Source organism: Gambusia affinis, linkage group LG11, assembly GCF_019740435.1.
Source record: "Gambusia affinis linkage group LG11, SWU_Gaff_1.0, whole genome shotgun sequence".
Taxonomy (NCBI): Eukaryota; Metazoa; Chordata; class Actinopteri; order Cyprinodontiformes; family Poeciliidae; genus Gambusia; species Gambusia affinis.
This window is the reverse complement of record NC_057878.1, coordinates 18,360,436-18,381,488: the sequence shown is the minus strand read 5'-3', so window position 1 is coordinate 18,381,488 and position 21,053 is coordinate 18,360,436. Positions and strand designations below refer to the sequence as shown.

The window sequence follows — 21,053 nt, the reverse complement described above, 5'->3', positions numbered from 1 at the left end:
CCCCAACCAGGTGGGAAGCGTCGATCCAGCCCGGGACTTCCGCGCTCTGATCAAACAGAAAACTCTTCCGTTTGGAGAAGGTGAAGTCCCGGCTTCCTGTTGTTTCTCTGCAGAGCTGATCAGATGAAAATCGGTGTAATATAAACCACCGTGACTCACGCTCAGCCCCTGTAATTATGTTTTTCTCTCTCTGGTTATGCTGACCCCTGTCTTTTCAGTCTGTCAGCAGCTGACTCACAGGATAGAGCAGCTGCTTAGCAACAAGAACACGCACTACTACATGAAAAGCATCACCTGTATCCAGGCTTTCAGAGAGCAGTCTGTTAAGGTAAACAAACGTTCACTATCCGATATTTAGGAATGCACGACTATGATGTTCTTTCAAAGTTTGGTTGTTCTTCTGAGATTATTAGTCTTGAGATTAAAATGAGTCGGTTTCTTTTCTTGTCTTGCGACGAGGCCAATTTTCATAAGCATGTCAGCATTGCGAGAGCGCTAAATGGAATTTGAATATTTTATGTCTTCCATAATTCAGCGGGGGAACGCTGATCTGTTCAACAGTTACCTTCAGTCCCTGAAAAGGAGTATTCCCAACAGAGCCCTCGAGGTCTTCTGGGACCTGCTTGTTCAAGGTACGATAAGCCTTGTTTTTAAGAGGCTGCAAGGTTTCTGCTCAATTATTTTTTCCCCTGGGAAGAGATGAAGCCTCTACATGATTTGAGTGCCAAACGCTGCTTTAGTCACAGTACAAGTCTACTGAAGAGTTCAGCGTTTGTCGTCTTTGTTCGGGCAGACGCTGTGACTTTGATCAGCAAGGACGAGGTTGAAGGAAGCGCCGTGTCGAAAAGTGAAGCTTCTCAGGTGATTTTAATGCACATTGATGTTCGTATTAATAGTGTGGAATACCGCTGACAAATTAATTTATTTCAGTAAGTCAATTCAAAAAGTGAAACTTGTGTATAAATACAGACTAATGAAGCACAAAGCAACATATGTAAGAAGTACTTCTTTTATTTTGGGGATTATGGTGAACAGCAAATGAAAAAACGATACTCAGTTTGGCAGAAAATCTATTTTTTTATATCGTCAATGAATAACAGACATATCAAAAAGAGAAACTTTGAAAAAATTAGTTTTTAAATGACGATTTCAAGAGAAGCAACTTGTCCAAATTAACCTGACCCCATGAGGAAAAGCTTGATTACTGCCAGACTTGCAAAATCTAGAAATCACTTACATAGGACTTTTCTGACAACATGAAGTAGGCTGTCTACCAAAATTACTCCCAGGATTTCATCTTGGGCTGCATCTGGCGAAGTCTTGATAAACTGTTGCCATCTACAACAAGGTCCTGGGTTCGATTCCCGGCCGGGATCTTTCTGCATGGAGTTTAGCATGTTCTCCTGTGCACTGGAATGAAAAGGGTTCTCTCCTTGGGTTCTCCGGCTTCTCCTCCCTGATCCAAAAACATGATTGTCAGGTTAATTGGTTTCTCTAAATTCTCCCTATGTGTGAGTGTGTGTGTGAATGGTTGTTTGTTTTGTATGTCTTTGTGTTGCCCTGCGACAGACTGGCGACCTGTCCAGGGTGAACCCCGCCTCTTGCCCGGGACGCAGCTGGAGATAAACACCAGCAACCCTCCCGACCCCATTAGGGAAGAAGGGTGTATAGAAAGTTTCGCCTTGTTTCATAAAAAACAAGGCGATGGTTTTGGAGTGGCCTAGTCAATGTCCAGAGTCTTTTTGTGCATCTAAACGTTCTGATGTGACTGAATTAAAACTAATTTAAGAAGAGCAGCTGAAGGTTGAAGTCACGCTGGACTTTCTTCCTGTTAAAAACCAATTTTACATTTATTCCATAATTTCCCAATTCATGAGAAACCAAATTTCAAGTTTTTATATTAGCTCTAACCCATAATTACAAAACACAGCAGAAATGGACCCTTTAAATATCTTACTGTGAGATGCATCACTCTGTTCTACATCTGTAGCATTCAGGTTTTGTGTTGAAATGCTGAAATATTTAACTTTCCAAGGATATCTTAAAGTCGCGCAACTTATTTAGTATTAAGGGCTCATATAAGCCCTTAATTATAGCTGAATCCTACTTTGTTTGCAGTTTCTTTTGGCTGAGGAAAGGAAAGAACAAGTTGCCCCTGAACCGGTGGAAGACACTGGCGATGTTGATGACTTGGTGAGTGTGAAAATGTGTCCTCCAACAACAACCTGTTCTCTCTTTTTATGTAGATATATAATTTAGGAATTGGATTAGTGTTGGAACCGTTTCCTCTGCGGTTTCCATGTTGTTCTTTGAGGAGTTGAGCTTTTAGTGGCTCATTATAAGCTAATCAGTCTCGTATCCCTTCTCTTTGCTCTCTTCCTGTGCAGCTGGACATGATGTAAGAAAAGAAGCAGGAGTGTTTGCAGAAATCTAAGGAATGCGGAGTTTGAACCCACCCATCCTTTGTCCTGTTCCTCCCACTGGAAGTCCCCGTCACTGGGTGTATTTTAGTTAGCTGTTCTTTGTTAAACAATTGACCAAACAACTTAAAGAAAACTTCTTAGATCAAAAACTTTATGTTCACTTTTAAATGTAAAATCACTATCATTGTATGAGTCTTTTGTAATTCAATTTCCAATGATCTAGTGTACTAAAAACTGTAACATTCAGAGTACTACAGGTTTATTATGTGAAATAAGTGATTTATAATATGCTTAACAGTAAAGCTTGTGCTTCTTTGGGTGACAAAATATATTAAAACACGATGCTTTGTGATAATAATAGCAAATTGTTGAATGCACAAGTAATAAAGAAGTATTTTCTTAAAATAATGAGTGTATTGCAAAGTTTTTGTTTGACAGACAATGAACACCAACAGACACTTGTATTTTACACAAAACACCCCTAAACCACTGTTCTTGAACTGAATTATTGTACTATATGATACTGTGTAACATTTGTTGAACAGCTCTAAAAAAATCTTTAATTAATAAATGTAAGTTTGCTAGCACCACACCATCAGACATAAAACACTTAAAAGCTGCATTTGTGTAACGTTTACTTCTTAAAAATGAGACGGTACTTCCTTAGTTTAGGAGAGAACCTTTCAAAATAAAAGGCTTAACATATTGCCCTGAATTTATTACAGACAACAAAGATTCAAGTCTGTATCACTGAATTTGATTTACCTAAGTAATTAAAACCCTAATCTTAAAATGACATCACAGCCAACTTTTAAAGGAGTTCATGAATTTCCAGGTGTCGTTCTGTTAAAAAGGTTAAAAGCAGTTCATTTCTTGCTTGTATTGCATATTTTATATTGTTTTCAATTGGTGTAAATCTGGGGCTGCACAGTGGTGCAGTTGGTAGAGCTGTTGCCTTGCAGCAAGAAGGTCCTGGGTTCGATTCCCGGCCCGGGGTCTTTCTGCATGGAGTTTGCATGTTCTCCCTGTGCATGGTGGGTTCTGTCCGGGTTCTCCGGCTACCTCCCACAGTCCAAAAACATGACTATCAGGTTGATTGGTTTCTCTAAATTCTCCCTAGGTGTGAGTGTGTGTGTGAATGGTTGTTTGTCCTGTCTGTCTCTGTGTTGCCCTGCAACAGACTGGCGACCTGTCAGGGTGAACGCCGCCTCTCGCCCAGAACGTAGCTGGAGATTGACACCAGCAACCCTCCTGACCCCATTAGGAACAAAGGGTGTATAGAAAATGGATGGATGGTGTAAATCCATATTAATTGGTCTTAGAGGGTGAATTTAATGGCTAGACAGAGAAAGAACTAGACCAAAACTGATTTTCACCATCTCAAAACAACTGTACTCTTCAAAGTGTTATAGCGGTTCAAAATGCTGGGGTTGCAAAGGGGCCGGTGTCCATCTGTGGCGCTCGGTGGGCAAGATGTCAGGTGAACCTTGGACAGGTCGCAACACTTCATCACAGGGAAACGGAGAGACAATTATGTGCACAAGCACCAAAAACAGAGCAAAATTTTAAGTGACCAAATAACCTGACATAGATATTTAGCTGTTGGTGGAAACATGTAGACAAAATCCATCCAGAAAAGCCCAAATGTACAGGAGGTGGTGCACTGCCTCCAACCTTCGCTTCATGAGAGAATAATATTCAGCGTCTTTCTAAATAACTCTTCTATATATGCATGATAACAATTTACAGGTTCATGAAGCATTAACATAAGTTGTCTTCTTGGTCTATGGCCTCTTAGATTAGCCTTTAGCTTCAGCCTTTTGGGCCAACTGACTGGGTTTTTCCATAGAGTGAAAACAACAGGGGAGTTTCCTCCCTTCAAGGAAGAAATAACTGCTTATAACCTTTTAACAGGATCTTTACAGGAGGAGCAACTTTTAACTTAGTTTCAGTTGCTTGATGAAAACATCAGTAGTATTTGCTAATTGTGTCATTAAGGGTGCATTTAAATAAAGTGGAACATATTTCAGAAACATGTTAAAGACACTGTGTGACTGAGAAGGTTTAGCCTAAAATTAAAAAAACAAGGCATACATTTTTTGTTACATTTGAAGCACAAGGCAGCCATGTTGGATCTTGAGTTAGTGAAGTAAATAAGAAAGTTGGATTTCTGAGTACAAATGGACCGCACCAAAATGTTCTTGGTTTCAACTGTTAGCTATTATATTAGCTAATTTTGCTGTATAATTAGTGTTCATGCCTGGAGTTAAATCTGCAAGCATTTGGAAAAATAAATTGCTTTACTGACTATCAAATTAACTGGACGGAAATCATTTACCCTTATTTATGCTAGGTTTTGTTTCAAGTTTGAGTTCCTTGCAATTGGAAAACTAAATAGATCATTTTACAGATAAATCGAAGCTAACCTAATTTAATATTTTAGTACAAGAAAAAATTTTATCAGGAAAATATTCACTCAAAACAATCTGGGCAGACAATTTAGAGGTACCTAAAGTCTTCGGCAGTTATCTCTCACCATTAGCTCATTTCTTTTTATTTCATATTTGAACAGAAAGAAAATCAGTGCTGGTAAGAACTGAGTTCTTTAGAAACCTCCTCCCCAAATATTTCAGGTTTTGCACATTATTGTTCTTGTTAATCTCTGACTGAGGTGAAATTAGAATAAAGCTGGCCTTAATCAGCATTTTTGAGAACAATACAAGGGTGAATTCAATTTGGACCAACTGTTAAAATGGTTACGTACAGAGCAGTAGCACCAGTACGACACTCACAGTGAGGACAGTCTCTAACACACCCACCTGACAAAACTGTCAAAGAAACTAGGCTGTAACAGATCAGAAAATTTTTCATTCTTAAAGATGGCAGTCTGGTCACCCAGAGCCAACTTTGTTAGGACTTCTTCATCCACATCACTTCCCGTGGCGATCACAGTGGAAAAGATGTGTTCCCTGCGCATGGCAGAAGCTGCCTCGTCCAGGTTGGTGATGTTAGTAATACCATCTGTGATGAAAACAAATGAAACCTCGGCACCACGTCTTGTCTTGCGAGTGGGCCCTTTACCCAAAATCTCATTGATGGTTTTGAAGATGGCAGGCCCCACTGCTGACGAAGTATCAAGATAATGTAAACCTGATAGACCAGAAGTGATAGCCTTCTGGTCGTGTGTAAGAAGAAAGGACAGTTGGTTTTCATTCTCATTGCCAAACTCTGTCAGTGCCAGACGAGCCCCGTTTTGGTCATTCCTGTTCTTGGCCATTGTCAATGCATTTGCAACCATTTGAACAAAATGACATGCATGGCCAAAGTTTTCCCTCCCGAGGCGCTCCGAACCGTCGAGAAGAAACACCAGCTCTATGGGTCGTCCAACACATGGAGCTACAGCAGGTTCTGTAATGAAAGAGGAAAGCTTACTCTTCTCTCTTCATGTTACCATTAAACCAGTAAGCTAACCATAAATAAAACCCACCACTTTTACAGGGAAGATCTGGACACTTAATCACTGGATCTGGAAAATAAACAGACATTCAGTGAAGTTTTGGCAGATAATAATAGGAGGATAGATGGAGAAACTTACCAGGACAGAGAACTGTTTCCATCTTCTGAATGAAGTTATCAGCCACTAAGTCTGTGTATTTCTTCATCTCAGTGATGCGGCTCTTGTTGTTACAGGCTATAGATACTAGGGTCTCACTGTCATGTTCCTTGTCAAACATGTCACCAACCCCAATGGCATTCACCACCACATTGGGGTCATCGCAGAGGTACCTGAGTTTACTGTCATCATCACGAGGGTCAAAGCGACCGTCTGTGACTACCACTACAGATACTTTGGCACGGGCTCTCTTGCTGTCCCTTATTAGGTTATCATAGGCAAACTTGAGTGCAGAGGGTGTAAATGTGCCCCCAGCAATCCACTGAAGATTCTTCACTGCTGTCTTGAATGAAGACATGGAGTCTATGGAAGGGTCATCGAGGCGTATGGCCTCAAATGTTCCTTCGTGACTGAACTGTACCACTCCAACTCTCGTACCTGAAAAACACAGTTACTGTAGATTAATTGGAAGTCGCTAGTATAAGTAAATTGTCTTTTTTAATGATGAAACTTCTTTAACTGTTTTCTGTAGATATGTCAATAAAAGGGTTATTTTTTTCAATTGAAAAATGCTAAAAAGCCAAATTTCTTTCCAAATCTCTGACCCCCTACTGTGGTAGACTGCTGCTGCCTCAGAAGTTGAAAACCGGATCTTGGGATGATGCCACAGCTAAGCTAGGAGGCTGCAAAACTTGTTAAATTTGCAAAGTGTTTTTATCACTAACTACAATTAGCAAGGCAGGAGAATTTTTACAAAGATTGTTTGGCACTACATCAGCAGTGGTTAATACGATAGAAAAGAGTCAGAAGTGCAAATAAGCTGTTTGATCCTGTAACAACTTTCGCTATATTTCTGCAGAAACCATATTGAATCTGAATTTGGAGTTAGCGGGAGACCTCTAATGTTCAAATCCAGGATTTTCCCTTTAGGGTTCATTCTGTTTCATTTTTCAAGCATGAAACCTGGAAATTACAACTTCTGAGTAGAACTCCAAGGTAATGTTAAAAGTGAAAACCCCCAAAATGCTATATATTGTACCTTTGGTACAGAATGACAAAAAGCTACAATATCTTGCACAAAAAGCATGTTTACCTGAAAACTACTCCTAAATTTAGCTTTTGTTGCACATTCGAAATAACCTATAACTTGTATATAAACAGTCATTATAACTGTAACAATCACTGTGCTATTTTCTTTTAGACATAGTAGTCAGGAATCATATGATATTGTATTGCTGTTGTTTGTATAAAGATGTTGAACCCAGTGATCATTTAGATGTAATTTATCATATTGTGGAAATAACAGCAAAGTTTTAACGTAACATTAGGTGGGAAAACAATATGCTCAGACTCTCAAATCACTGAAACATTCCCAACAGTTTGACACATGATCGCTGTTTTGATTGAATGTTGTTTTTGTGGACTGTACCTGTTGGAGACGTGGGGTCAGAGGCCATTGATCCCAGCTTGTTGATGGTGTGGATAACAAAGTTCTTTTCCAGGGTGAAGTTGGTCATCCCGACGCTCTCAGAGCTGTCAATTACAAAGACAATGTCCAGAGCGCCGCAGTGTTTCTCACAGTCTGAGTGAAAAAAAAAAGGAAAATGCAACAAGTGGCTCAGCATGTTTAAAGATGATAACTGCAAAGCTGTGTTGGAATGAGGATCACGTCTCTCTGCCTACCACAACAACCACACGTCTCCCTGATGTACGTCATAACATCACAGTCCTGGAGTAACATTAAGACTGGTTAGAGACATTCAGTTTCAAAGAATATAAAGAACCTACTTTTATTCATAGTATATTTCAGTTTGACTCACAGTGAGCCCAGGATCCCCAGCTGGCCCTGGACCCCCCTGCACAAGCACATGAGAAAGACAGAGTGGAGATATTGGATCTGAAATCTTTATGCATGGTCAGGTGATTACCGAAGTGGTTTCTCTGATGCTTCTTACATCTTTTCCAGGGTCTCCCTGGGGTCCTCTCTCTCCTGGCTCTCCTGGCTGCCCTGGTTCCCCCTGAATGCAAAATATTTTTCTGGTGGAGTGACTCATAGCAAGCATGTTTTAAGTAGTAGTGACTCATTCTCTGCATATGTATAAAGTGTTCAGCTAAAGTCTTTTTTTACAGAAGGTGGGGCGTTGTGGTTATTGATTTTGTTTGTTGTGGTCATTGATTTTGTTTGTTGTGGTTATTGATTTTGTTTGTTGTTTGAAGAAGTACTATACTGTCCATGAACCACACATGGACAGTACAGAAGATAAATTGCATCTGTTTCATTGCAAGAAATATCACAAAGAAACAGATGGCAGTAATGATGATGATGATGAATATGATGATGGTCTCTGGGACTTCTTTTTTATTTTTAAAAAATAAGCTCCACAGTGTTTTCGTCCTTTCTTAATGACTATTTTCTATTTCTTTTTTCGTGATAATATTTAGGTTTTCTGTTTCCACCTGAGAAATCCTCACAATGAGATTTGGCTTCTAAAGAGCCCGTTTCCCCTAAAATATGTTTTTTATTATTTTTTTCTCCTACATGGTCTTGTGAAATATTCAGCCAATTGTTGTAAATCTGATGTTTTGAAAAATGTATGCGACACACAAATTATGTGAAAAAATATTTTCCTCCCTAAAGACTTCTTTAGCTTTTTTGGTCACAATGAATGTTTCAGATACTGAGACCAACCCTGATTTATGTGATAAGATAACTCCTCCTCCTTTTACATCACAAATTAACTGACAAAATGAAATGAAGTTAAGAAATCACTTAAATAGAAACTGCATGACAATATAAAGTAAGCTAAAACTTTACCTCTTGTAAGATTGTCATGAAGGCCAGCCACGAGAATTAAAATACAAATGTTGTGATCTTATAGTGGTTGTCCAGTAGGTGGCTGGATATGGAGTAACTAAGTAAAGTCCAGTAAAGTAGTTTTTGTGCAAGTCTACACCGAACGAGATGACGGCCTTTGACTAACTGGCCACTGTAGTAACTATTCTGTATTTAGGCAACCTTTAAGTTGAAATGAAGGCAGAAGACATTTTATTGTGTTGGACGAATCTTGCAGAAAAATGTAACATCAATACTTTTGAAAAAAGACCTAACGACTTAAATCAAGTCTGTTTTACAAAACAGTAGCCTCTTCAAGTGCATACATTTTCCTTTTTATTAATTGATTTTTCTTTTATGTAACTTCTTTGATGTGAAAGTAGAATTTTCATGAATATATTCATGCAAACATTCAACGTTATCTTTACGGACTGATTTAAAAACAATAAGGACAAAGATGACATAATTAAGGATTTAGTTAAACTTTACAAAATAAGATAAATATACAGATTTAGATGTATTTGGTGCAACAACATAGGCTAATTAATGCATTATCAGTTTTTAAAACTTAATTTAAGCAAAATCACTTATTGAGTTAAAATACTTAACATGGCCCTGGAAACTTGATTGTTACACTGTACATAGTTTCATTTAAGTACTTCTGCTGTGTGCATTCAGCAGCCCAACTACTTGAGGCAGAACAGTCTGCACAGCATTCATTTTTGAGATAAGAGTTTTTTCCTGTTTCAGCAGAACCGTATAAACATTCGTTTCAGCTTATCTGCTCAGCATCTCTGTTTAAACCCTAAATTGCCCTTCCATTAAAGACATTGTGTCCGAATTCTTACAGGCTCTCCTGGTGCTCCTTTAGCTCCTGGCTCCCCTTTTGCACCGCATTCACCTCTGCCCCCTCTGGGTCCACTCTTGCCCGGATCTCCTCTCTCTCCCTGCAAAGCACACAATTCACTTTAACTCGTGCATCTAAAACCTGAAGGATATGACATGAACAGAAAAAATCATACTGTTGGTCCTCTTGGTCCAGGGTAGTTGAATCCTGGTCTTCCATTGTCTCCCTTTAAGCCAGGACAGTGTTGAATGTTAAATATTACATACACAGATTAGGTTTTGGTTATTAATGCTTTAACAACATCACTTCATTTCTTCAATATATATAAAAAACTCACAATTAGGGATTCGTTGGTTTTTGTTTTATTGTTTTTCTTTTGAAATGAGCGACATTACAAAACACCAGAGGGCGATAGTGAACTAGCTTCAGAGGAGAAATACCAAAACAGAATTTTGTCAACAGAATCGATTTTTCTAAAGAGAACGTCCTAAACGGATATGTTGCTACTTATTGTAGGAATGCAGTACAGGATGGAGTAAACACTCTTACGTTCCCCAAGGTCCCAGCCATGCTGGAAAATTGAGTAATCTTAATGAAAATCGGGTGTGGGAACCAACTTTCCTTGCCCCACTTTTCGTCACAAGATTCTGAACCTTTTGCTGGACAATTGTGACTTTAAATAAAGCATCACACGGGAAAGAGATTATATAATCCCTCGGTTCAAAGAGTTTGACCTGTAAGTCAGCAGTCAGACATCACTTTTTAGCATCAAATGCTAAAAAAACATGTTTACATGTGAAGTTTGCTGCGTTTTGAAAATATAGATTTTTATAAACAGACTGACTATTTATGAGCATCTAACATTCAAAACTAGATTCGAAAATCCACCTTAGCAACATGCCCAGTCCAAACTACTGCCTCCAGAATTTCTCCTCCTCACTGGAAATACAACCACATACATTTTCATTAAATGAGCTTAAATTTAAGCCGAAGACTCTCCTTTCTTTCTTCCTGGTGGCCATTGTGATGGGAAAGTTTAAGTCTTCCTTATGCATAGTAGTTTTTCAGAGTGGTAAACATCTGTATACAGTTTTTGCTGATTTTGATTTAAGACCTCCAAATAAAACTGTTAAAATGCCATTAAATTTAATAAGTGTAAAAACTATTACATTTAGAGTTAAAACTTGATCTACTCACCTGCGGTCCAGGTGGTCCAGGATCTCCTCTCAGTCCGGGGTCTCCAGGAGGCCCCACTGTGCCCTACAGTGTCAAAGGTCAACAGCTCCATCAGCTCATGAACTTCAACTATTAATCTGATAATAATAATGATGATATTATGAACTGCACACTTTTGCTCCAGCGCTGCCTGGTTCTCCTGGCCGACCCCTTGGTCCTGGTAGTCCTTGGTTTCCCTGAAACATTAATGGAAATGCTTTTACTGGACGTAACCTTGACTCTGGCCCCCACACACAGAATTACTCATGTGGATGGGAATTTGGCAGTGGACAACGCAGGCCAAATCACTTCAAACGGATTATGTATTCCCTGGAGAAAGATGTCTTTCTTCCTGATACCAGACTCAGCTGGACTTGTTTTGGCTGATCCACTGTGCATGAAGGCGTAGCTTCATTATATGATGTGTAACAAGGCTTTGTCTCTCCAGCCAATGCCCACCCACACTGTGATCCTCTCACCTTCGCACCCCTAACTCCATCCTCCCCAGGTCGACCTCTGTCCCCCGATGCTCCTCGATCTCCCTGCGTGAGAATTTTAAATTATAAATAATTGCTTAATCTGAATAAAGAAATGGGAGCAAAACAAGAATCTTCCTCAGAATTCAAAGAAATTATCTGGTGCATTGCATAACTAAATCCTGACAGGAGGGGGTTCTGCTCTCTGGGGCTGTAGAGTTGTGCAGAAAATGTGAAAAACATGATATTTTCTGTACTTCTACAACTGAAAACTCATGTAAACAGAATTTCATGCTGTTTGTCAGTATTTCAAAAGATTAACAGAGTTTCAGATCACTAGCAGAAACCCTCCTGCCATCATGATCTTTGCATTAAAAAAACAAAAATCACTCCATAGTTTTTACCAAGACACCCTGCAGTAGAAGTTCTCCAGTATTTACTTTTGGTTTTGGTTTCCTAACTTTTCTCAGTTTGAAAAAGGAATAGATCTGCTTTAAAAAGCCAAAACTTTAAATGTCATCAGTGGACGACAACTGATTTTTCTCAATCTAAAACTCACCTTTGGTCCTGGGGCCCCATCTTGTCCTGGCGCCCCCTTCCTTCCAGGATCTCCTCTCGTGCCCTGTTGAAGTTTGATAAAATATGAATGCTGAAATTTTACAACTCAAAAGCAAAACTTTTAACTAGTGCTTGAAATACCGCTTCGCCCGTCAGTCCTGGTTTGCCACTGATCCCCTGAAAGAAATGCAAATGTCCTATAAGAGTCATCACTCTACCAATAATTTATGTAGTAGGACATTTAAATAAATTCATGGTACATACAGGAATCCCTTTTTCTCCAGGTAATCCTTGATTTCCAGGATTTCCCTCTTCACCCTAAGAAATGGTAAGTCGGGTTAGTGGCTGTATTTTTTCATCATTCTGCTGTGTTTCAAACTAAAGCTTACCTTTAGTCCTGGATTTCCCACAGGGCCTGGGGGGCCCATCTTCCCAGGAAAACCTGTATCTCCCTGAATCAACAAAGACAATGACACAATTATATCTGAACACTGGACATGGACATGGAGAATACTGAATATGGATGCTTGCTTTAAAGAACTCATTTAATCAAGGTTCGAAGGTGTTGAAATTTTAAAAATTTTAAACGATAAATAAATCACACTCTGCCTTTCCTTTGGTTTTCAAAGCACAAAACTAGTGTTAAAGCACACTTTTAAAGCCACTTGAGTCATGCTCACAAAAACAGTGAGACGCTAACACATATGGGGGAAGATGTTGAATCCTTTCCAGCTGCAATAATCGCCTCTGTTCACATAAACACAGGTGAGAAGGATGGATCCCTCCTCATATCCCCAAACAGTTACTAATAATTAGCCTAGTAAAATTTAGGAACATTGCTTTTTTCCTGAGCCAAAGGAGCCAGACAAGAAAAAAACAGTTGATTGCAGATGTTATTTTTTCTACACTGGGACTCTTTAGTGAAAATAAACTAACCTTCGTTTGCAGATTCCTTCAAAAATATGCTTTTGCTAAGTAGTGTGTTACATGAATAGTCAACACTAGTTTGTCGCCCCAGTATGAGATCTATTTTGTGCCTGAATGACCTAAAAGTCAGAGTTAAGTGGCTTGAAAAATAAACAAAACATTCCTCCATAAAAGAGGAGAATCTGAACTAAAAAAGCAACCAAATTCAAATAAAAAACTGTGTAATAGCTCCAAAAAATTATGAGCCGCACAAAAGTATTGAAGGATGTCACCAAATGTACAATATCATACTGTACATGTGTATAACCTTTTAAAAACACACACACACACACACACACACACACACACACACACACACACATATATATACATATATATGCTATGAATAGTTTATACACAGAGCTGAAATCTATAATTGAAGAAAATTTGAAGGTACTGAGTTGTATTAACAAGGTGAAATCCTGCAGGTTTGCAAGAATAATTTTGACAGTTAATTAAGTTGTTTAATTTGAGACATTTTTCTGCTTTAACAGAGATCCTTGCACATATTTGGAGATATTTTCTTTCTTTTTTGCTGCTTGAGTAAAGTGTTAACATGCTCTTTTTGCTTTAATACACTGGTTTGCTTATGTGACACATCCTTTTTCAAAGATTGTTTCTCAAACTGGAAATTTCCTTTCTGCCTGTTAAACAAGTGACGGTCCCCATAAAAAGTTGATGGTCCATGCTGCTATTCCAACATCCTGACTGTTTCACTCTGAATCCACAGCCTTGCTTTATGTTAACTATGCATTATTGAGCTGTTTTTCTTTTAATCATTATTTTCTATTTCTACCTCGTCTTTCTCAAGACTAAAATTGTATGAACCTAGACTTCTTTTTCACACCTTTTCTCCTGTTTTTCCAGATATTCCAGAGTCACCAGGGTCTCCTGGGTATCCATCTGGTCCCTTAAAAACAGGCATTGAATGAGTCAGACATCTGTGGGTGATTAATGATGAAGTAAAACACCATCTGCTTGATCTATATGTGCAACATGGTAGAAGTGATTGTGTTCTTTCTTGCGGTAACTACGACCAGATCAATACTCAAAAACAGATTTCAGTAAAAGCAAAAGACTCACTTTTTCACCCGGATCACCTTTGCAGCCAGGAGCTCCAATTCGACCAATTTTACCCTGAAATTTCCGCAGGTCAGTGAACATGTCTCTAGTATCCCGTGCCTTGAAAACGTAACATGCATCGCCACTTACCTTTTGTCCATTTGTTCCATTCCTTCCTGGTGAACCCGCCGCACCCTGCAAGAAACAACAAACACAATTAATTTTCAGGGTCTAGAAACGAGTGGTGTAGCCAAGCATTAAAACGTTACTATACCTTTGCTCCAATTAATCCAATTTCACCCTGTTTGAAAGAAATAAATTCATTACAGCTGGTATTTTCTTTCCCTCACTGGCACATGATCAGAAAGTTTTAGAAAATCTCACCTTTTCACCTTTAAAACCAATTTCTCCCTGAGGGCAAACAAGAAGGGACAAATTATTAAGATACATAAATGAAAAACGTATAAATATTTGGTGAGTTTCACCAAACCTGTTGACCAGGTCGTCCAATTGAACCTTCAATCCCAGGATCACCCTGAATTGGAACATTTTATTTAAATGTGAGCTGTCATTGAAAATGTAAAAAATAAAATAAAATCGCAAGTTGTTTATTTATTTTTACTAGGTTTGACGTATTCGCATGCATACCTGGTTACCTTTTTGACCTTTTGGTCCTTTGAAGCCTCGGTCACCTTTAATGCCCTAGAAAAATAACAGCAAAATGAACGTTTTTGCAAAACAGGAGACAAAACATGAAAACTAGCATAGCACTAATACTGACTTTTTGACCTGAGGCCCCTTTGCGTCCCGGGATCCCAGGGACTGCAAGGCATGTAGGTTTATAACACTGCAAGTAGAAGAAGAACAAAAATTAATTAATTAATAATAAATAAACAAAATAATGTTTCAAAATTCAAAAGAATTAGACACTGTAACTGTTTCTAAAGGTTTTTGTTTTAAGGATTTTCTGCATTAAGCATTGGCTTGTGAACTTCTGGGCGATGAATGTTTTGCTTCATAGATAAAAATTACCTGGTATCTCTACTGCTCAACTACGATAATAGAAACTAAGTAAATGTTTCCACATGTTCTATTACATACATTTATGTTTAATTCCTGACTAGAAACGATGTTCTCTCTTTTTTCAACAAATATGAGCAAATAATCCACAAGCAGGTCTTCTATTGGTGTAGGTTGGCTTTTGTCGAATGCTCTATTATTTTCTTCTATAGACTCATTGCATGTTTTTGTTTTGAATTTGAATATTTGAACATTTGCAACACACTGGTTGGCAGAAGAAACCCCTCAGGGCAGCATGGGTTCAGTGCTGAGATGGAGCTCGAAAAACTATTATTGCACTGAGGTGCCATTGCTTTTGAAGGATATTGTCCTGAACAATTTGAGGTGATAGATTGCTGGATTCATGCCAGTTCATGACCAGAGCTTCGTCAACAGGTGGACAAAGGGTTTGTGTCAGCATGTTTGATTGCTTTGTCTTATACATCACCAAATGAGAACCATCTTTATTGGCCACATTTGTGCAGAGAAACGAGAAATGTAACTTTGGTTCCACTTTCTAAACAATATACAAACATTTCAAATATGATTATGAAAAAAATATGGTAGAAAACAAAAGCAATGTTCTAAGTAAATATTTGTATGTACAGTGTTTATTGAAAAAAGAAAAAAACACCGTACATGCAAATTATAAAGCACAAGAGGTTTAAACAAACACAACATGCTTGATTTTGTGAAACATCCTGTTAACTCTTTGAGCTATGCACTCTTGTTGTGAACGGTGTATGTGTATTGGGATCAAGGATGTGGAATTCATTGCTTCCTGCTGGATTAGGATTGGGTTTGTTTCTTTTTCCTGTGACGTCACCCTTTAGTTTTATTTTATTAATACGTTGGGATCATCCAAATGTCTGGGAATGAACTGTCATTACTTTGAAAGTAGATCCGGTCCTTAGTTTCAGTTTCAAGCATATGACACACTGAGGTGACAGAAATCAGTGCAGACAGCACAGTGTGGTGAGAGATTAAACCATGCTGAGTCACAGTTGAGTGGATTCTCTCGAAGTTGCAAACACTTTGAATGTACTTGGCGTGTGTGACCCGCAGTGCTTGTGTAGAAGAATTGTTCAACAAATCCAAAAACCTGTGGCAGCCTGGGTTGTCTGGTGACCATATCGTGTCTCCTACAGTGTTCAGTGCAGAGTAAGGTGATGCTGATGCGGTGTTTTTCTATGGCATCACGTCTTCCTGGGCCATATGTTTTAAGATTTGAAAGAACTAGCTCATTTGTGAAAACAGTGGTGATCCCATTTCAAAATGTTTGACCAACCTCATTAATCTTTGACGCGCCTTGAACAGAAGAACAAATTTTTCATGAGCATAGTGTAGGGTAAGTTAGACTAAGAAACTACTTGTGGATTGAAGCTTTCATTGTTTATACATTTAGAAGCACATTGGATCTTCTGTGATTTTTAGGAAGAGCTATGTAATTTTAGCTTACAAACTGTAGCTATTTCTCCAAGGACAAATTCTTATTGCTCAATATATTAGTAAAAAAAAGTAAATGTCATGATGAGATGAGTTCTAATATCCTCTTTGAGGTCATTAAAGTTTTATTAATCTGTTTAAATGTGACAGATTCAAATCAAAGCATAATAACTCTAGTGAACTCTAACGGGTAGTTATTTAAATTCAATATTAGGGAAGGGAGTCAAAATCATTAGGTAAACAAGTAAAGGGACAGTTTTTTAAAAAACCTTGGGACTAGAACAAATGAAGTGATGTTTCAGTGGATCAATCATTCTTTTTAAAGTTGTTTTACCTGAAGATATGCTTGATATTTCTGCAAAACAAAAACAGCAGTCAGTCAGGCAAGTTTCTTCTACCAATAAAATCTTATAAAAGTATTTAGAAAAAATAAGATCTCAGATCACCATGACTTTGATGATGCGATCAATAGTTTCAGTGTTCATCCTCGGTCTTCCATTAACGATCTCCATGACTATGTAATCGTCTCGGTACACCTCTGTGGGTGAGCCGGCTATCTCCCTCATCCCTAGTTCATCGATGCTTCTGGAGGCTGCTACTGAAAAAATGTGGATCCCTTGATCCCGAGCCTTGTCGCCTGCCACCTTGATCCCCCCGCACGGACTCCCCGTCACGTGACCATCTGTGATGATCACTGAGAACAGGACAGCCTGTGTCCCTGAGTACGTCATCTGGTGGGTCATATTTGTGAGAGCGCAGTCGATGTAGGTGCCTTTGCCCAGGTATTTTATCTGACTGAGATTCCTGATGAAGCTTTGTTTACTCGTGAACTGACTGAACAACACCTGCTTCTGAGAGAAGTGCAATCCCCCAAAGGACCAAGTGATCTGGATCTGGCCCCTGTACTCCTCGTCTTCGAGTTTCTGGGCGAATATCTTCATGAACTCCTTGATGTTCTCCACCAGACTCCCGGGCGGAGATTCCTGCAGGGCGATGGTCTCTGAGGTGTCAATGGTGAAAAACAGCCTGATGGGACAGTCGATGATTGTTGCTGGACAGGAGGATGCCAACAAAAATGTAAATAAGCTGCAAAAAACTTTTTTGTTAACATTAATGAGCGAGAAGGTATGAATAGGGCAAGATGCAGTGTAGTTTTTTATGCTCTAAAAAAATTTTAATTGGACACTTTTTATGTCAACATTGCACACTTTTCCAGACCAAGTATTTGAAAATGCAAAGTTCTTATATGCAAATGCAAATCTTGTAAGATATTTACAAGATATGTCAATCTTGGCAGAGATTGTAAATATCTGCCAAGTAAATCCATGGCAGATGGATTTACTTCTGATGGATTTTCAGTGGTCAGAATTTGAACATAAAATCTGCTAAAAAAATGAGATGATAGGAAACAATAAACAAAGTATAGCAAATGGTGGAAAAACAGATGTAATGATGGCTAGGATAGTGAATGGATTGATGATTAAATAGCTGCATGAATGACTGGCAGATGAACACATTATGTATAATTATTAGTAGCATGAACAAACATGGTTGAATGAACTGATGGAAAGTGATGGAACAACTGGCAGAATGAGACAGAATGAAACCTGAAAATCCAATTATTTTTCAAGTACCATAAAATTCCTAAATTTCACTTTCATGCCTTTTCATACTGCTGGGCTGCGTAGGAAACTTCCAGTATAGACTCTGCAACTTTTATGCTATTAGGACTTTTTGCATGAAAATGAAAGTGCATATAATGCATGCAATGATTTGAAAAGGTTTGTTTTCATTGTGAGTCTTGGAACATCAGTCTGTACAAAACAAGCCTTGTGTTCCTGGTTTAAAATGAGCTCAGCCTCAAGGTGACAGAGCATTACATGCTGCTCTTAGGCATTAGTGTGAATCATCCAATAAATTATAGCACAAATAAGGCCTTTCACATTCACACAACTCAAACTCTTTTGTCTGGTTAAATTACAGTAATTTCACATCCGTAGAGTGCAATTAATGCTGTTTTGCAATGTATTATAGAAGCAGACGAGCGCCTCCTTCATCCTTCTTTACCATCTCTATTTCATGTTCAGTCGTGCTCGAACTTTATTACACTTTTTAACCATCTACGTTTTTATTTCCACTGGATACTTCCAGCACTCCATTTAAAATAGGCAAATTAAATATAAATCAAAACAACCTCAAGTCCTTCAGGGCAAATTCAGAAAAGTGGATGTTTCCTGAGCAGTTTCCTGACCTAAAATTAAATTAAAATAACTCACTCTCACAACCTTCTGGTCTTGGTGTGGGCTCCGGGGGCAGCGGACCTGGTGTTGGTTCCGGACTGTCACCCCGTCCAGGTATGGGCCTGGGTCCTCGAGGGGGAGCAGGTTGAGGCGATGTGGCTTGGAACACCGTCACAATGATGACCCATAAAATCACTGGCGCGACTGAATTGATTCCAGTCATTTTTCCTGAAACACAGCAGCTGGTGTGTGTCAACTTTCTAACCCAAAGCTCTGCTTCAATGCAGGAAGTTACTGTCAGAGACGTGAGACTCCACAGAGGGCGACTCAGCGGAGCTTACAAATGTTTATTGCAGTTTCAGACAGTGTTAACAAAATGTCTCTTGATATTTATATCTACATTTATCTGTTTTGAGAAAACAGGAATTTCTTAACAACATGGAAACGTCTCAGCCTGGATGTTCTGTCTGATAAGAGTTTATAAATTAAATGTGGTGAGGAACATTTTGGCTGGAGTTAAGTACTGTGATGTGAGTCAACATCAACAAGCAACAAACAATATAATGAGCTGATGGGAAGCTGTTGCATTTTTTCCCGGTTTTCTGTTCCAAAGTCAGATGATGATCAAAGTTACAAGCAAAGAACTAACGGATGCAAAAACCTTTTCTGTGTGTTCACAACTTGAGTATTAAATCACTTTTATCGCTCAACAAAATCTTCTTTTTTTATTGCTTGAAGCATGATTAAGAAAATACACACTCACGTTCTCCAGCCAATGTTCTGTAACCATTTTAAGCTATGGTCAACTGTCTCAACTATAAAGAACATTATTCCTTTTTTAAAATACTCTTCTTTACAGAATAAAATAAACAAAACATGATTGTCAGGAAACAAGTAAAGATGTATCACAAGAAAATGCAATAAATATCTTAATTTAAGTTTACACAGAATGTGGCAGAACAGGGAACCCGTAAACCCACTCTAAAACACTTAGATCTGTCTTTATAATGGTTAAAACTCTGAATTGACCTTACTATGCATCAATTATGCTTTAGCACTAACATCAACAGTTTTCCTCTTATCTGCTCTTAAAGGTGAAGCCAATCTGCATTTAGAAAAATAAAAATCACTCCTGGGTTGGTTGTTTTCAAAACATCAGCCAAAACAAATTTCAGATAAGCTCTATTAAAAGAAAATCCATTAATAAACAGGTTTTCCACAAATTGATTAATTGAGTCACGTTCCACAGAAAAATCCGTAAATACTGAATAGGTGAAGGCTGGGAGAACGGTTTCAGCAACACCAACGTTGAAAACTACCAAACAAGCCCACAGCAGTGAATTACAGGCAAAATATTTTCAAACAGGAAAAAATGATAAAGAAGTCATAAACAATCTCAACTTTTCATGTAAACGGACTCAGTGAGTTTGCTACTTTTCTAACGTCCTATAAGACCCGGCTGTGGTGCAGTGTTAATGCTAGCATATAAACAAACAGGAGCAATAAAACATGCCACTCCTTTCCACAGTCGCCTCTGCCAGCTTGTTCATTAAAAACAATCTAACAAATCAGGTGATAAAATTTGCTTCATTTTTTTAACCTGATTTCTGTAAATCTCTATTTTGGTAACATGAATCAAGCGACTTCTCCACCCTGACCACACCCACACTTTGTTGTTCCTACATAAATACTTTTAAACAAAACAAAAACAGGAACAGAAACTTAATTATGAAAGAACTGCAAGATTTAACAGTGCTATGTCTAAAACAAGGTCCCTGACTTTACAATTTGGGCTTTTGTTCCCATAAGTTGTGACCTTATTTTCTGAAATTCAAATGACCTTTGTTTCTCAGTTTGTAGAATAACGTCAAATGTATTCACTCACCTCTCTAAGACAATATTTAGTGATAAAGTCGCCTCTGTGCTTTTATAGACAAAAAAAAAAGTAAAATAAGGTAAAGACTTCTTACCTCGGCAACAGCACAAAAAGAATGTCGACTCCAAACTGAGTCAGGAAATTCAAGCAATCTCCACAGACTGAAAAGTCCAGATAATCATCTCAATCGGAAAATTCCCATATCAGCAGATTCATCCGGGGTCAGCCTCTGGTTGGGGAGAGCTGCACTGGAAAGAGACGCTCAGATGAAAGCTTATTGTGTGAGACGACAGCTGTACAGCGACAGCAGCACAAGCTGCAACACAAAAACTCAGTTCTGCAGACTTGAAGTGGATTTGGATTAATACAGCATGCTGGAACGAGCCATCCATCAACAGAATCTGACAGAACACGTGTCAGATCGCAGACTGAATCTCTC

General features: G+C 38.6%; 2 protein-coding genes across 3 annotated transcripts in view; one reads left to right on the top strand and one right to left on the bottom strand.

Annotated features, from left to right (window-relative positions):
• The window catches only part of xrcc5 (X-ray repair complementing defective repair in Chinese hamster cells 5), an 11,544-nt gene extending 8,716 nt beyond the window's left edge, over window positions 1-2,828 (top strand). The window contains exons 16-21 of the mRNA XM_044130747.1: window positions 11-80; window positions 219-328; window positions 536-632; window positions 794-861; window positions 2,119-2,193; window positions 2,388-2,828. Coding sequence (XP_043986682.1) covers window positions 11-80; window positions 219-328; window positions 536-632; window positions 794-861; window positions 2,119-2,193; window positions 2,388-2,402 — 435 coding nt within the window. The 3' untranslated portion in view covers window positions 2,403-2,828. The remainder of the gene's footprint in view (window positions 1-10; window positions 81-218; window positions 329-535; window positions 633-793; window positions 862-2,118; window positions 2,194-2,387) is intronic.
• LOC122839299 (collagen alpha-2(VI) chain-like) lies at window positions 2,504-21,053 on the bottom strand. 2 transcript variants are annotated; one of them, XM_044130745.1, is made up of 28 exons: window positions 20,709-21,053; window positions 18,775-18,966; window positions 16,945-17,549; window positions 16,833-16,853; window positions 14,775-14,840; window positions 14,642-14,695; window positions 14,484-14,528; window positions 14,378-14,404; window positions 14,268-14,294; window positions 14,144-14,188; window positions 14,015-14,068; window positions 13,779-13,841; window positions 12,355-12,417; window positions 12,230-12,283; window positions 12,107-12,142; window positions 11,967-12,029; window positions 11,411-11,473; window positions 11,066-11,128; window positions 10,914-10,976; window positions 9,892-9,942; window positions 9,718-9,816; window positions 7,992-8,054; window positions 7,857-7,892; window positions 7,720-7,765; window positions 7,466-7,618; window positions 6,019-6,474; window positions 5,911-5,949; window positions 2,504-5,831 (listed from the first exon to the last, which is right to left on the bottom strand). In XM_044130745.1, exons 2-28 carry the CDS (start codon window positions 18,959-18,961, stop codon window positions 5,230-5,232), a joined length of 3,144 nt encoding a protein of 1,047 aa, XP_043986680.1. In that variant the 5' UTR covers window positions 18,962-18,966; window positions 20,709-21,053; the 3' UTR covers window positions 2,504-5,229. The 2 variants fall into 2 exon arrangements, with proteins under 2 accessions (XP_043986680.1, XP_043986681.1); XM_044130746.1 differs by having other exon boundaries at window positions 18,784-18,966.